Genomic DNA, 17,073 nt, shown 5'->3' with positions numbered 1-17,073 from the left:
TTCAGGTACATTTGGGGAAACTGAAGGACACCTACAGATTTAGGAATTTAAATAAATAAATAAATAAATAAATAAATAAATAAATAAGCAAGCAAGCGAGCAGTAGTGGTGCAGGTCTTGAATCCCAGCACATGGGAGGCAGAGGCAGGTAAATCTCTGAGTTCTAGACCAGCCTAGTCTACAGATTAAGTTCCTGGACAGCCAGAGCTACGTAGAGATACCCTGTCTTGAAAAACAAACAAACAGTGTGGGACCCTTATATCATATGACGAATTACTTCAGGAAAAGAGCCAAGCCTTTTTACAAGTTTAAATAGGGTAAGAACCAAAAGTGTCCATCTGATTTACCTCCAAGGAACCATTGAGGACCTTTACAAAGTGACTTTAATGTTATAGAATGGGAGTATTTGGGATCTAAACAGGAATAAACTCCAGCGCACAAAGGAATGGGATGTCTTTAAGACAAAAGACTTTATTTAATTGTATCAAATTGCAGAGACTTTATTTATTGTATTTGAAACCGTAGAAGGGAAAAAAGGAAGCATAGTTTTAAGTTCACTTTAAGCTCAAAGGCTGGAGAGCTATTAAAACACACACACACACACACACACACACACACACACACACACTTCAGGATTTATAAACTTGGCTAAATTTAAATTTTAATTAAAATTTAAGATAATTAAATTAAAGATAAGGTGCATCAGGCCGAAACTTTGAATCCACCACAACCTAGTCCTGAAAACATCATTCATCTTGAAAAGATGTATCTCATGAAAAGATAAATGATAAAGGCAATAAAAAAATTTCAACAGTCAGGGAAAACACCATAATTTAAATTTTAGTTTGATCCTTTATAAGCCACTCTTAGGTGGCAATTTAAAAAAAAAAATCTGTACCTACTGTATGCAGAATACTGTTTTTAACTCTGGAATATAAAAAGAGGTTTTTATGCTTGGCTTGGTAGCCTATGCCTTTGATCCCAGTAGTTGGTAGACAGAGATGGGTGTATCTCTGTGAGTTCGAGGCTAGACTGATCAAGTTCCAGAACAGTGAGGGCTAAGTAGAGAGACCCTGTCTCAAAAAAAGGGGGTGTTGTTGGAGGGGATGCAATGCCTCGGAAACAATTAAGGTGATAAATATAAACGCTTTTAATTGATGACAGAACTTAGTTCCCACTAGGAAAAAAAATTGGAGTGGTTAAGGCCTAATACCTTTGGCAAAGTGAATTTTGCTCTGCCTCTCAGACCGAACAACTGAACTTGTTTTTCAAGCGTACTACAGTAGTTATAGAAAGAAACATAGTTAACTTACTTGGGACAATTTCTCTTCAAGCTACCAGCAATCCTGACTTCAATATTCGACACGTATGGATAATACAATGTAGGAGGAATCTACATAGCCCCAGAATTGAACACAGATATTTCCAACTCTACTTTTTGTGTTCTCCATTCCTTTCCTTAAGCAGCAGTTTGTCACCTAGGGTGAGTTCACACTTCTGGGCATGGACAGTGCAATATTTGGTCAGGAACTGGGCAGCGGCTGCGGCTGTCAGCCCCGACCATGTCGTGCAGGGTCCGGAAACTACAAAGAAGTTCTGGGCGCATCAGGGTCTAGTGCAAACCCCAGCAACTGGAAACCTGGTGTTCCAAGACACCCACGGGAAGAGAGGAACACATCCCCCGGGAAACGCGTGGACATGACAATCCCGTACGCTGGGGGGCCGGGCAGAGGGGAGTGGCCAAGTCCAGACCAGAAAACTTTATGCAAGGCGACCGGTAGGGTTCTCAGGCTCTGCGCAAGGCAAAGCGACCCGGGCCCAGCCACCGTCCGACGCCTTACCGTCCTGCAAGAGCTCCTGCACGGTCGCTGCCACTGCTGCGGAACCCGAAGCCCCACGGCCTGCCACGGAGACTGTGCTGTCTCCACCTTCCATGTTGGCAAGTACCGGGTTGATGACGTCTTGCGATCGCCCCGCCCTCCAAGTGACGCAGAATCAAGGCGCCGCCCCACCTGGCCAGCCTAGGGTGAGTTTGGGGATCTAAGTGGTCCATTCCCTCCGTGCAATGAAAAAAATTTTGCCGCCCGGGCCTTCTCCCATTCCGCTCGGGACGTAGCTACCACGCCGATCTCCAACCCAAGTATTGGGCCTGAGAACGCTGGCCTCCGGCGTGGGAAAGAGGTTCCTGGGAGCATCACGGCCCTCCTCGCCCAGCACGTGGGAGCTAAAGGGCTGCTCAGCCTTACCTAGTCCACGCCTTGAGTGGCAAGCCCCAGTAACAGACGGGATATGCTGGGGAAAAATAGTTGTTAAGCTCTGCCCTAAGTACCTTAGAAATAAAGACGCTTAAATATTCGTAACTATTAGATGAGCGAGTCTGGAGCTACACTGCATTTTGCATTAATCAGAAGATTTTCCGTCAAGATTCCGACCTCAGTCACGATGCAAATAGGATCGGTTGCCTGAGACAGCGTGCCTAGTATTACATTAGATTTCAGTATTCATAGTTTACAAAACTACTTTGTTTATAATAATCATCCACGACAAATAACATTATCTGAATTATTAGCTAATTTTCTTCCCTTAGCGTTCTTATTTTTTACACAAAAGGATTAACTTTAGTCCACATATTAATATGCAATAAAGTTCTTAACGCCCACTGTACACACCAGCACGAGTTTTAAAAAAAAAAAAATCATCTCTACTCTAAAAGAAATTCTGGGTGTAGAAGCACATTTGACCAAAATATTATGCCCTGGTGCTGAGTGCTTCGGAGAACTTTACCTTCATCCCGTAAGTCCAGCTATTGTGATCATGGGTGTGACTTAAGCATCTTGATTCTTAAAAGCTTCTAGATCATCCTAATTTACTATCAAGATTGAAAGCTGTAGCATATTCAGAAAATTTCATTCTGAAGGAGATTTTGCCGTTTAGTCTGACCACAAGAATGAGTAAGAAAAAAATCATGCTTTAGAAGGTCAGTAATGACGCCATTGCCACTCACCACCTCCTAATGTGTACCGTTTCTGTGATGTTTAAGATTCTTCCCTCCTTTGTAATAATCTCTTAGCGGTTTACAGCCTTATCGACATAGATCAGCTCTGACTCAGCTTACTTACACTCCCCTTTTCCTCTGCAGTGTTGACACTTCCAAAGATTTCTTGCCAGCCATGGCATTCCTAAGTATGTTGGCCTTGTGTTCGTTTAGCTTACTGCCAAAGGTTAAAGACTGAATTTTGAACAATTAGCCTTTTATAAGGTTAGCTTTTATCTGGCTGTAGATTACCAAGGCCAAAACAGAATATAAAAAAACAAAACAGGGTTGGGATTTAGCTCAGTGGTAGAGTGCTTGCCTAGCAAAAGCGCAAGGCCCTAGGTTCAATCCAGCTCGAGAAAAAAAAAAAAAAAAAACAAACCATGAAATCAAAGCTTTAAGCACAACATGGGGAATATTAAACAATTTTATCACTTGGATCTCTGGCATAAAAGTTATTTACAGTGCACTTTACTTGGTAATAACTGAACATCTTCACTGGTAATATATTTAATTTTTTTTAAATAATAAAGTTTTGTCTGCCTTCTGATTCACAAAAACTTAGAATAAAAGTATCAAGATTTCTTTTTTTTAATTGTGTGTGTGTGTGTGTGTGTGTGTGTGTATAGATGAATATGTGTGTGTGAGTACAAGTTCCCTCAGAGGCCAGAGGTATAGGATCCCCTGAGGCTTAGCATAGAAGTGGACATGATCCTCCCAACCTGGGTGCTAGGAACCGAACTCAGATCCTCTGCAAGAGTAGTCCATACTCTTAACCACTGACTGAGGCATATCTCCAGCCTCAAAACACCAGGATTTATTTTAAAATACAAATTTCTATTAGCGCCACCTAACTTTCCTGAATGGATTGTCCATCATACAAAGTATTGTACGGGAAGTAATTCAAGTCAGATTCCTTGCTTTATCATGAAAGTAAAATGCATGAAATTAAAAACTAATAGGAAGTTGGTCACAGAGGCACGCCTCCATGCTGGTGTAATCCCAGCACCACAAAGGCTAGCTTTGCAACTATGTGAGCTAGCCTGTGGATATAGCAAGATCCTGTCTCAAAAAATAAGCAAAACAGTAACAACCAAACCATAACATGACACACACTAGAGGAAAACCTAGTGGTCTTCTATATCTTCTCAAAAACTACCCCAGGCAATCTTTCACATCTCTTGATCCTGTAAGTAGAGGCAGAATTTGTTAAGATCTTTTATTGATAAAAGGGAAAGAAGCTAGAATTATTTCTGCGTTCACAAGCTCATGAAAGATGAAATTACAATAATAGTTTTTTTCCAATCCTGAAAATTAAACCCAGGGTCTGCCACATGCAGCAAGCATCCTACCGTACAACAGAGCTATGTGATCGGCCCGATAATGGGGATTCCCAACAGTGAAGTACATAATTCTCTTTGCAAACTGCCTTTTTCAGTTTTGAAACCAACTTACATACACATGAGGAGTGACTCCATACCAACCACGATATGTCAAGAAAGAAAAAAAGACCCAGTAGAAATGTTTCATTCTGGACAGCTGGTAAAAGTCTGTGCCCCGATGGTTCGATATTCAAAGTAAGTATTGTTAAATGGTTAATAAGCCAATATTTAGTCCTCCTTAGATGTACTGGTTTTGTACACCCCCCCCCACAAGTATTATAGTCACTTGGCTGCAAAAAGCTTTTCAAACCCCTAGCTTTGGAATCATGATTTAGAGTTGAATCCTGGTGCTGACACTCAGCTGGTATATTTGTGACCTTAAATAGATAATTTCTCCATGCTTCCCCCCCCCCCGCCGAGAGAGTCTTAGGTATCTCGGGCTACCTAGAACTTGCTGTGTGGCTGAAGGCCTAATCCTTCTGCGCCCATATCCCAAGCGCTGGGGTTACAGGTGTATGTCATCATGAGTAGCTCAGTCAATGCTGGGATCAGACCCAGAGCCTCATGGGTGTTAGGCAAGCACTGTTCCGAGGGAGCTACATGCCTAGCCCAATACCTATAAACATGATAATGTATTAGGATGCATTAGGTATTAAACAGATATAAATGTACATGTGCAGGTTTTTATGGGAATATGCATCTTGGGTTACATATTGAGACTTTAATCTCCAAAAAAAATGACAAAACCAACAAATAAACATATTTCTCCCATAGTCCCTTTTAACCGCCAAGGTTTCTGTATCTATGCAGCCTTGAGGGTCTAATTTATAAAACTGAAGCTCTGGACCCATTAAGCAATAATTCTTCATTCCTCACACCTCCAACCCCTAGTAACTATTATGTTGCTGCCTTTCTCTATGAGTTTGATTATTCTAGATGCCTGGTGTGATCGAAACTTGTCTTTTTTTTTTTTTTTGTAATATGCAAAGGCGAGGTTTATTATGGAGATCTATTACGGAGATCTCCAGGTCGACACATATCCCGCGCAGGAGACAGAGGTGTCGACCGAAACTTGTCTTTTTGAGGGTACCTAATCTCCCTTAGCATTTTGAAAATATATTTCAAGATGCATCCACATAGTGCCATATGCCTGCCTTTCCTTCCTTGTGTAAGAGTGACTAGGTGGTCTACTAGGTGTATATACTGCCTTTGTTTCTCTTTTCATCGGTTGGTAAACATTTGGGCTGCTTCCACCTTTTGGCTATTTCAGCTAATGCTGCTATTAACGTAGGTATTTAAATATCTCAGACCATTTCAGTTTTGGCCAGGCTATGTAGTCAAGCAGATCACATGTTAAGTCTGTGTTGCGTTTTCAGAGGAAGCATGCTCTTTTCCATTAAGGCTGCACCCTTGCCTACTGCCCTGCTGCACACAAGGGTTCGGTACCTTTGACAATATTTTTCGTTTCATTCTGCTTTTTACTCACTATTCCCATTCCACTGGGTGAAAAGTGGAACCCTCTGTGATTGGCTGTGCATTCCTTAACATTCCTGTGACATTGAGCGTCCTCTGCTTCCTGATGGTTTCTTTATATTCATACTCGTTTATATTTATACTATATCGTTTCTTGAAACACTCTGCCCATGTTTGAATTGGTTTTGAGGTTTTTCATTTGTTTTCTGTGGACTACTGAGGGGTCTACATATTCCACATGCTACTCCTATGTGGTTTGCAAGTGTTTCCTCCCAGTGTGGAGCCCTTTCATTCCTTAGTGGTACTAAAGCGTGATATTTATATTTGCGTGGATTGCGTTTTGGGTGTAAAGTATTTTAAAGAAGCGTTTTGTCTTGTGTGTGCCTGTCTGTCTGTCTGACTGTGACAGAGGTGGGCACTGGGACATATGTGCTGCTTATTTCATTCCCGAGTAAGGAGGTCAGAGATGACTTTTATGTCAGTTCTAGGGATTTGGGTTGAGTTCTCAGGCTTATTTAGCAAGCACTTTTACCCACTGAGCCATCCAGCCCACTAGCTCCTAGTACTGTATTTTCAATTTTATATATGTAAGTTCATTAAGAGTTTTTAAAATCAAAGCTAATTTTTTTTATATGCCTTACAAATTTGTTGAGCTCCCTTATGGAGTTCTATAAATGGCTTGGGACTGTCTACATGAACAATAATGTCATCTATAAAAATGGACAATCCTTTTCATGCTCTACTGTGCTGGCTAAAAGTGCTCACTATGTGGACAAAGGGTGGAGAGCAGACATCCCAGACATTACAATTTCTTTCTTTCTTTCTTCCTTTCTTTCTTTCTTTTTTTTTTTTTTGAGACCAGGTCTCTCTGTGCAAGCCTGGCTGTCCTGGAACTCACTCAGAGATCTGCCTGCCCCACCTCCCAAGTGCTGGGATTAAAGGTGTGTACCAGCACCACCCAGCCCACATAGGATTTCTTATGAATGGTCTTCATCAAATGAAGGACGCTCCCTAAAGTTCTGCTTTTCTGAGACTTTTAAATACTGTATAAGAATATTTTGTCTAATGTTATTTTTGTATCAGTTGACGCAGCCATCATTTTTACATCCATTAGCATGTTCTTTAGCATATAATAGAGCACTTCTGATACAATCAGCTATCCTGACACTGCCCCATCAGAGAGAAAAGAAAGGCCTCACCTCATCACTGTCGGCATTGCATCTTCATTCTCAGCTTGACTTCCATTTCCATCTGGAGAGAAGGAGTCTTGTTAGTATGGGCAGAGGTGAGATCCCTTTGGAACGGGTAGCATCCTAAGCTGCAGGGTAGTGCTGAAGTCCTGACTTTCTCCTAGGCCTCTCTTTACAACAGATCAAGCAAGGAAGGAGAAGGTGGCTTGTTACTCCTTTTACTATGTAGTACCATACACATGGAAGTGTACACTCTCCATGTGATCTCCACTGAGAGCAGAGGAGAAGGCAGTTTCAGGACGAAGGCTGCATATACTTCCCAGGCCTAATTAAACACTATCGCCATGAGATGGTAAAGGCACCTTGGAAGAGTGAAAATTACTCCCCATCCAACATTTTCTAACAGATGAGCCTATAGCTTTTTATATAGTGTTGATTATTGTTTTTTAAATTTTCAGTCTTTTGAAGCTTCTCCTTTCCTGTTCCTTCATAAGAGAGAAGATTTATGTGAGGCCCTTTTCATCCTCATTCACTGCAGATTCCAGGTGGCAACTACTTCAGCCCTAAGTCTACAGTATTTAAAGCAAAAAGGAAATCTGTGGAACTTTTCGTCTTTACTCTGTCGGATGCAAGGCCACTCGCCTGGCTCCCTTCCTCTCTCTGTTGGGACTTCACTATAATTGTTTTATAAATAATAAGGTTTTAGCTAGGTGTGGTGGCCTTTAACTCTTAAGACTCAGGAGGGAGAGCCAAACAGATCTCTGTGAGTTCTAGACCAGCTACATAGTGAGACCCTATCTTAAAAACATAAGTGCCAAGGATTTTAGTCATACTTAGCAGGTAGACTAGGAGAAAGTATCTCTCTTTCATCCAATAAAAGTTCCATTAATAAGTATTCAGTAATTAACTAAATTGTACTTGCAAATGTGTATGATTGAAGTATTTTCTAAATTCATAATTAAAGTTTTATATGCGTGCAGGTTGGCTTTTAGAACATTAGTAAGAAAATACTCTTGTGACCTATGTTATACACCAATGATAGTGGCCGCTGATTTTGTCAGATCTGTAAAAGCCAGAGACAGTGAATTCACCACAAACCAAGGTATGTAAAACCTATAATTTGCTCAACTATTTTATATAATTAGATGCAACATAATTCAGAGGTTATATTTTATAATCCTTTAGATTTTTAAAATCTTTAGTATTTAAAAAACACTTTAGTATTTTTAGCACTTCAGTCTTTAGCCTTTTAAAAATCACAATACAGAATATCTTTTACCCTGTCAATAATCTATCAAAATGTAAAGTCAGCCATTCTTAAGGCCACCAGCCCTAATGTTCTCATGTATTAGAATAAGTCTTGTCTAGTTGTCTTTTCCCCTCAGACTATCGTCCAGTAGCCCAAAATGACTTGTCTAAGATGTGTATTTGATCATGCCCCTTCCCTGCAGTCCTTCTTAGAACTCCTATTGCCTAAAATAATGCCTTCTATAGGATTGCCAGGTAGAGGTGACTTCCTTCATCATTGCAAACTTGTTGGAAATAAAAGTTTCCAGGCTCTACTTTAGGCCTGTGGAGACAGTTGAGAATCCCCAGTCTAGAGTTCCAGCACCTGAAGCAAATGAGCTTCCTTAGTCCAGCCATGAATACATCTGCAGCCCTGCTTTCCATAAAGTTCTTGAGTTTGAATGTGCCTTGTTCTTGAATTTACCTACCTAGAATATCATTCCCAGGTGTGCTATCCCCAATACACACATGCGCGCGCGCACACACACACACACACACACACACACACACACACACACGCACAAAAACATGCATGCATGCACACACACATATATACATTCTTCCATATATATATGTTCACATATATATAGCACACACCCCTCTTACCCTTGTCCATCTCTTTAAGTCTCTCACAAACACACACACACACACATGCACACATACACACGGGCATATACACTATACACACACATTCTCGCCATACCCACACACACACACTCATATTCCAAGGAACCTTTCTTGACCACTGTATACGCATATCTTCACCAAAAGCACAGGCTCTTTTTTTTTTTTTTTTTTTTTTATTAACTTGAGTATTTCTTATATACATTTAGTGTTATTCCCTTTCCCGGTTTCGGGCAAACATCCCCTCCCCCTCCCCTTCCTTATGGGTGTTCCCTCCCAGCCCTCCCCCCATTGCCGCCTCCCCCCAACAGTCTAGTTCACTGGGGTTCAGTCTTGGCAGGACCAAGGGCATCCCCTTCCACTGGTGCTCTTACTAGGATATTCATTGCCACCTATGAGGTCAGAGTCCAGGGTCAGTCCATGTATAGTCTTTAGGTAGTGGCTTAGGCCCTGGAAGCTCGCACAGACTCTTTTATTGGACTGCTGTATTATTGGGTTTTTGTTACATCCCTATCTCTCCCTCTAAATTATAGGTTCCCAGAAGGCATGAGCTACAGAAATACCTTGTGTGTTTAACTGCTGATGGTGTTGAAAAATAGATGAGATTAGATTAGGAAGTAGGATTCTGTAACTAGGGTACTAACTGGGAAATGCGCCCTACATGCCGATGAAGGAAGGCTCATCAGTCCCCTAAACAGCGAGTTTCTGTAGAAATCTGTAGTCATTACAGAAGAGGTAATGTCTAGAAATGTGCCTTTTATAGACATCCAGGGAACTTATAGGAAGTCTTCAAAGAGCCTTTGAAATATTAAGCTGCAGAATTTAACACTATCCAAAGGTGAGAAAAATATATGAAGACTAAGGAAAGCCAGTATATTTGGCTATCCTAAATTTTAAACTTCTCCATGCAAGTATAAAAATGTTCTTTAAGATTAAAAAGATTAAAAAATAGACAATAAGGCTAATTTCTTTTTGAAGAAACATTACAAAATCAAAAAACAGCAAGGTGTGGTAGCAAAGACCTTTAACCTCAGTTCTTGGGATGCTGGGCCAGGCAAATCTCTGGCACTTGAAGCCGGTCTGGTCTACAGAGTGAATTCCAGGCCAGCCATGACTACAAAGTGAGATCCTTTCTCAAATAAACAACTAAATAATAGAGAAAAGAAACAACTAACAGATTTGAGAATAGGAAAAATACAAATAAAGATACATAAAAATTGTGTATTCAGTATGGTGAGTTGAATGGAAACAAAGGCCCTTGGTATTAATGTGCATGTACATCTGTAAACTCTTAGAAGATACTTTATTAGTGTCCATATTAAATATCTGGCAGTGCCAAATGCTTATTTAACAGCCATACTAGGAACAGACTTATAGAAGTGTGAATACAGTTTAGACAACAGTATGTAGCCTGTCCATATTGGAGAGTGTGCCATTAAACAGTGGATGCTAAATGAGTGCACCTCCCAGATCCATGAGGAAGAGCAGGAGGGATAGGACAGTGTGGAATGGTCACACTCACCTCCATGTAACAGGATGTATAACCACTCTGGAATACAATACGAATCCCTCCTTTAAAAAAGGCTCTATTTGCTAGGAGCATTGGAATTTTGTAAATCAGGTACTATTTGATTTTGATTGTTGTTCTGTGAATGCTTCTTTTCTGTGAATTTTAATATTAGACTGTCTTTTTTTTAAACAGGTGATTGCCCGTTGATTGTTCAGTTTGCTGCTAATGATGCAAGACTTTTATCCGATGCTGCTCTGATAGTCTGCCCCTATGCAAATGGAATAGATATTAACTGTGGTTGCCCTCAGAGGTAAAGGTTAAAGAACTTAGAGTTTTCAAATAGATTCGAAGGGAAAAATGATGAGAATATGATAAAATGTCTTTCCAATTTTCCAAAAGTTAAAAAGGACAACCTGAGTTTTCTCCCTGAAGTCCACATGACAGAAGGGAAGAACCTACTCCACTGAATTGTCCCGTGACCTCTGCATGCACACTCTTACTCCACACACACATACACATCACACATATGTTAATAATCATTAATTAAGTTTTAAAGGGAAGACTAGAATTTGAGCACTATGGTTCCAAATATTAATTTAAGAAAAAGAAGGAAAAGGTTATTTAAAAACATAACTCCAAAGGTCTTTTATGACTGAAATGATTTATAGATTTGACTAGTTTGGTTTTTTTTTTAATTCCTCATCATTAGCTATCATTTGTTTTAGGGTTTGTTTGTGGGTTTTCTTTTGTGGGTGGGGGCTCAGTTGTGATAAACACTATGACCAAAAGCAACTTAGGTAGGAAACAATTTCTTTCAGTTTATAACTCCATAGTCACACTCCAACATTGAGGGAAGACAAGGGATGTATCTGGAAGCATGACAAAACACCATGACCAAGGCAATTAATAAAAGAAAGTGTATTGGGGATTTACAGATGCAGTCTAAGCCAGCATGGCAGTAAGCAGGGAGGCATAGCGGAAGCCAGCAGCTTCCATCTTGAGACACAACTATGAGGCAGAGAAATGGTATGAGCTTTTGAAACCTCAGAGCCTACCACCAATGGCACACCTCCAACAAGGCTGCACCTCCTAATCATTCTCAAATAGCTCCACTGACTAGGGAACTAAGTATTCAAGTATGTGAAGCAGCTGGAGCCATTCTTGTTGAAACCACTTGCCACCCTCTGCCCATCCACATCATAATGCAAAAATGCATTTAGTCCAACTTCAAAAGTCCCCGTAGTCTATCAGTCACAGTCTCAACACTATTTAAAAGTTGGAATTCTCTTCTGAGACCCAAGACTGTCTCTTACCTGTGACCTACTGTTAAATCACTAGTCAAGTTCCATACTTCAAACACAGTGGCACATCCTGCAAAGGAGGAAAGGGAACATGGTGAGGAGATACTGGACAAAGCAGGCTGAAATGCAGCAGGGCAAACTCCAAATTCTGAGGATCCGTGTCCAATATCAGAGGGCTTAGATAGCTTCCCTTCCAGCTTTGCTGACTGCCATATTCTTCACTGTTTTGGGCTGCTTCTACTCCATGTATGCAGCTCTCCTTAGCAGCCCTCCTATGTCTCTTGTGTCTTCAGCTTAATACAGACTTCACTTATACTACTTCACACAGTGCCCTCTTGGGGTCTCCACTGAAGGACTCCCCTGCCACATGCCAGGGCTCAGTGGCTCTCCTCAACTATGGAGGAAGGTTCCACAATACTATTTCTCTCATATTTTTCATGGCACATAAAGTCAGAACCACATGGCTGAAGCTGCCAAGTTCGAGGGCCTCCTTGTGGTGGAATCTTCCCCCTTCTTGAAGTACATTTGGACAGTTAACGATTATGCAGTTGTTTTTCAGGTACAGAAAATTCCATAGGCCTTTTCCTTTTCCAAGTTACAGGCTTAGCTGGGTGAGGTCTCTCACTGAGTGACCTTATTCCATCGGATATCTCTGCCTCCCATCTCTTTTCAGCACAAGCCTTTACTCCAACAATAAATCCCTGGTGCTCCTTTTCTCCTCAAAGTGTACATTTTCCATTTCATTTTGCCCTGCTTGCTCTTTCATTGTAGATCTACTTAGCAGTTACCTAATGACTGGTCTTTGAAAAACAGGGTGTACTGAGATCTCCTCTGCCAATACTCTTCATTTAGCCTCAGGCACATTCTTTGCCCAAACTTCACAAGAATGGTTCTCTAGCCCAGTTGTTAACATTGTTCCCTTCTAAAACCTCTTGACCTCTACAGTCCACATCGCTCTTAGAGCTACTTTATCCTAAGCTCCCACTAGGATGGCCTGTTAAGCTCCACTTAGAGCAACACCATCCACATTCATCCACATAACAGCATGATCAGAGCCTTCACTGCAGCACCCCATTCCTGGTACCAGCTTCTATTCTAGTTAGTTTTCTCTTTCTGGGACAAAACACCATGACTAAGGCAACATATGAAAGGTTTGCTGAGGGCTCCCAGTCTCAGCAGATCAGCCCGTGACCACTATGGCTGGAGCATGGCAGCAGGCATGTAAGCATCTAACCATCCTTCTGGAACAGTAGCTAAGACTTACATCTCTTCCATCAGCACGAGGCAGAAAGAGCAAACTGGAAACGGAGGGGTTTTAACCTCCAGTGGCAGGCACCCTCCAAAAAAGCATGCACAGTCTAATCCTTCCCAAACAGTTCCACCATTGAGGACCAACCATTTAAATATATGAATGAGCCTATGCGAGCCATTCTCATTCAAACCACCATACTCAACATGATTTCTTATACAATCCAGGACACATACCTCCTCAGGGGTAGCATGGCCCTCAGTAGCCAGGGCCTTTGACTATCATCATTAAACAAGAAAATACACTATAGTGATGCCTGTGGACCAATCCGATGGAGGCAATTTCTCAATTGCTGTTCCCTGTTCCCAGATGACTAGTTTCTGTTAGGTTAATATAATGAGCAAACACACTCTGTGTGGTTCTGCCTTTAACCTCACCTGTACCTAGTTCCTTAAGAATCTAATGTTTACAGCAATCCCAGAAATGTGTTTTTACTGTCATGTCGTATACTCTCTAAAAGCTGATATTACTTACCTTACTATAGTGATCTTTTCCTCTCTGTACTGCAGCTACTTGACTGGGTTCAAGGATGTGTTTGAATGGATGTACTCAATAAACTACTGTGCAGGCACTGTACTAGGTAATCTGCCAATAGCCAGAATATGTCCAAAAAATAAATCAAAGTTTTAAATGCCGCATAAGCCAAATCAGAGTAGACATTTATATACTCATTAGGAGAGTTAGATAAGCTGTTTAGTGCTGTTGGAATGCTGACAGCCAAAAATATCTTTCTACTGTTGAGACTGATAAAACCTCTTGTTATGCACAATAAACATCAAATTTGGAATTTTAAAAATTTGAGGTAATTGCAGTTAATATGAACACCTAAATCTGTTTTGGTTGAATGGATTCTAATTTAATACTCTCCCTTGGCTAGTGAAAAACTATTTCCTAGTACTTTTTGATCTAGGCAAGTGTTATTGTTGTTTTTTATGAAACCATTAGAAACGTCTAGCGATGAACTTTATTAGCACCACATTCTACCCAACTAAGCTACCCAGCCAGCTATAGATCTGCGAGTTGTAAACATCTGCTTCATTCCAGATCATTGATAGAGGAAGGGCGGATTCAGTGCACTTAGAATTGTGTCTTCCCTTTCATCTGTTTACAATCTACCTGCTGTGCTTGCCTCCTCAAGGTGGGCCATGGCAGACGGTTATGGAGCTTGCTTGATCAACAAGCCAGAGCTCGTTCTCGATATGGTGAGACAAGTGAGAAATAGAGTGGAAAACCCAAGGTTTTCAGTTTCCATTAAGATAAGGTAAACACAATACTCCAGTTTACTGACAAGTTTCTATATTACTTGGAAGTTTTAAAATGTTCCTTTTTGCCTAATGATGTGGGAGTGTCTGTCCTAAATAAATTAGAAGCTGATATGTGGAAATATTGAAAGATGTTTGTCTAACAAACAAACATATATGCCATTTTAAAATTATAATCCTGATGAACCATGTTCTCTTTTTATTTCTTAACAAGTAATGCATTTCTAGTTAAAAGACTTCACCAAACCCTCAACTTTCTTCAGATACTACTTAGCTAATGCTTAGAAATATTCCTGGTACCAACTAGAAAACAGAAAAGATATTTATACTAAAATTTAACAATTAAAGGGGGGGAAAAAAAACCAAGATTCCAACTTGGGAGGCATGCACACTATGTACTAGGATAACTTCTTTGTGTTCATCTGTGGCAGTATGCTGATGACTGAATTCCTCAAAGCCAAAAAGGAAAAGCAATGGGGAAAGGGAAAGACATTTCTCACCATATTGTTTCCAAAAGTCAAATAACTAAAGCCAAGGTCTTGAATGGGAACCAATCATGGAAAAAAATCTTATTAATAGTGGCATGAAGTGATAATAAATGTAGCAAATGAATTCACAGTTAATTTAGCCTTAAAATTTGTGTGCTATACACAGCTGCAATTTTGAAATTATAGGATCCATGATGACCTGGCAAGAACCATAGATCTTTGCCGAAAGGTTGAAGCCACAGGAGTGTCCTGGATTACAGTCCATGGAAGAACAGTTGAAGAAAGACACCAACCAGTCCACTATGATGCCATTAAAATGATAAAGGAAAATGTGTCTATACCCATAGTTGCTAACGGAGACATAAGAAGCTTGAAAGAAGCAGAAAATGTGTGGCAGATGACTGGGACAGATGGTAAGAAATAAACACTGGGATCTTTTTATCATTTAATAAGGATGAAAAAATGAAGACGGGGGAGTAATTTGATATCCTGTTTAACACTGAGCCATATTATATAATGTCAGTTCTTCTCCTTAGAAACAGTAAATCATTTTAGAAGCAATGGCAGCATTTTGCTCCTCCTGTCATATCTGTTGACCAGCAAATCATCTTCAGATGGTCTATTTTGTTTTGTTTTATCTTTAAAAAGTGCCTAAAACACCAAAATAGAGATGAGAGTTCATGAATTTGAATGGTCACAGGAGCCCCAGAAATGCCAAGAAGTTTCAGTATCCCTTACAGAATTAACTGGCCATCCCTATAGTAACTGTTTCTAGATTCAAACAGCCTGATTTATGACCACTTGGATGTCTCCTAAAGAAACAATAAGGCCAGTGAATTAATATAGCTATCCTTTAAAAAATACTTGTATAAATACAATTGGTTTATCAGTGACACCAGAATCAATTTATTTCATACAGTATTATATTAATTTGTAATAAGGGTATTCTGAAATCTCAAAATAATACTTTTTAGTAAATACTATTACATTGAGTTTTAACTGATAACCATGGATTCTTAGTTTATTCTTAGTTTAGTATATGTTGTGCTTTCATTTGCAGGTGTGATGGTTGCAAGAGGACTTTTAGCAAACCCAGCTATGTTTGCTGGGTATGAAGAAACCCCACTGAAATGTGTCTGGGACTGGGTTGACATCGCTCTTGAACTTGGAACTCCTTTCATGTGTTTCCATCAGCATCTAATGTACATGATGGAAAAGATAACATCAAGGCAGGAAAAGAGAGTGTTTAATGCTTTGTCAAGCACATCAGCAGTCCTGGACTACCTTACAGACCATTATGGTGATGATTCAACTTTCTAAGTCATTGTAGTATGCATTTCTTACCTACATGGAACCAGATGAGGTTACATCCTCATATTTCTTTTAAGTCTATGGCTTTTAATATCAGTACAACAGCAATCACTGGGGCCAGACACCACGGCCCATGTCTCTTATCCAACTACTCAGAAAGCTGAACGAAGATGTTTGGAAATTCTAAGCCAGCAAAACTCTATCTGAAAGAACAAATGGAACTTTTCCATAACTGTAAGAAATCAGTCCTGGGGCTGTAGAGATGGCTCACCAGTTAAAGCTTTGGCTGCTCTTCCAGAGGACCTGAATCCAATTTCCAGCTCCCAAGTCGCTGCTCACTACTGTCTGTAACTCCATTTCCAGGGGATCCCACATGCTCTTCAGGCCTCCTCAGGACACCAGCTAAGCATATGGTGTACAGACAAACATGCAAGCAGAACATTCATACACATAAAACTAACAACAACAAAGTCAGCCCTATACCCTTCCTCATGGGTTCCACTTCAGTAGATCGTGAGCAGACCCAGAAGTTTTAAAGAACTCAGGACTTTCCAACATCCAATAGTCCCAGATCAAATATTGGAAAACTCTGCTTCTAATCTTTATGGGTGTAGTGGATGGGTGGGGGTGGTAGTTTTACTAAAGGTATTCTGTTTTTAAGTGTTTTAAATAAAACTTTTCTAACAGCAAGAAGGTGTGACTCAAGTTAACAAGAAGCACATCTTAATTTTTTGAACGTTCACAGGTAGTAGTATGAATGTCCACATCCATATAAAATGAAAAAGAACAAGAAATTCTGGGTAGAATTATATTCAGAGTATACATTAAATTTTTTTATTATAAAATCAAATTTACTAATTGAATATATACTTGAAGGTAGTTGTGTTGTGTCTAACTGAATT

General features: G+C 40.2%; 2 protein-coding genes across 4 annotated transcripts in view; one reads left to right on the top strand and one right to left on the bottom strand.

The window, feature by feature from the left end:
* Window positions 1–1,968, bottom strand: part of Cog5 (component of oligomeric golgi complex 5) — a 290,729-nt gene extending 288,761 nt beyond the window's left edge. Inside the window, exon 1 of the mRNA XM_032907620.1 lies at window positions 1,842–1,968. Within this exon, the coding sequence (XP_032763511.1) occupies window positions 1,842–1,935 (94 nt within the window). The 5' untranslated portion in view covers window positions 1,936–1,968. The remainder of the gene's footprint in view (window positions 1–1,841) is intronic.
* On the top strand, window positions 1,939–16,861 carry Dus4l (dihydrouridine synthase 4 like). Of its 3 annotated transcripts, XM_032907614.1 has the most exons (8): window positions 1,939–2,026; window positions 4,473–4,611; window positions 7,538–7,624; window positions 8,060–8,181; window positions 10,693–10,810; window positions 14,249–14,371; window positions 15,047–15,273; window positions 15,921–16,861. In XM_032907614.1, the coding sequence occupies exons 2-8, from the start codon at window positions 4,496–4,498 to the stop codon at window positions 16,178–16,180; spliced, it is 1,053 nt and encodes a 350-aa protein (XP_032763505.1). In that variant the 5' UTR covers window positions 1,939–2,026; window positions 4,473–4,495; the 3' UTR covers window positions 16,181–16,861. The 3 variants fall into 3 exon arrangements, with proteins under 3 accessions (XP_032763505.1, XP_032763506.1, XP_032763507.1); XM_032907615.1 differs by lacking the exon at window positions 7,538–7,624; XM_032907616.1 differs by lacking the exons at window positions 1,939–2,026; window positions 7,538–7,624 and having other exon boundaries at window positions 4,530–4,611; window positions 8,044–8,181.
* Window positions 16,862–17,073: the final 212 nt, after the last annotated feature.

Source organism: Rattus rattus, chromosome 7 (genome assembly GCF_011064425.1).
Source record: "Rattus rattus isolate New Zealand chromosome 7, Rrattus_CSIRO_v1, whole genome shotgun sequence".
NCBI classification, from domain to species: Eukaryota; Metazoa; Chordata; class Mammalia; order Rodentia; family Muridae; genus Rattus; species Rattus rattus.
The sequence above is the reverse complement of the archived record's forward strand: the minus strand, read 5'-3'. Positions and strand labels throughout refer to the sequence as shown.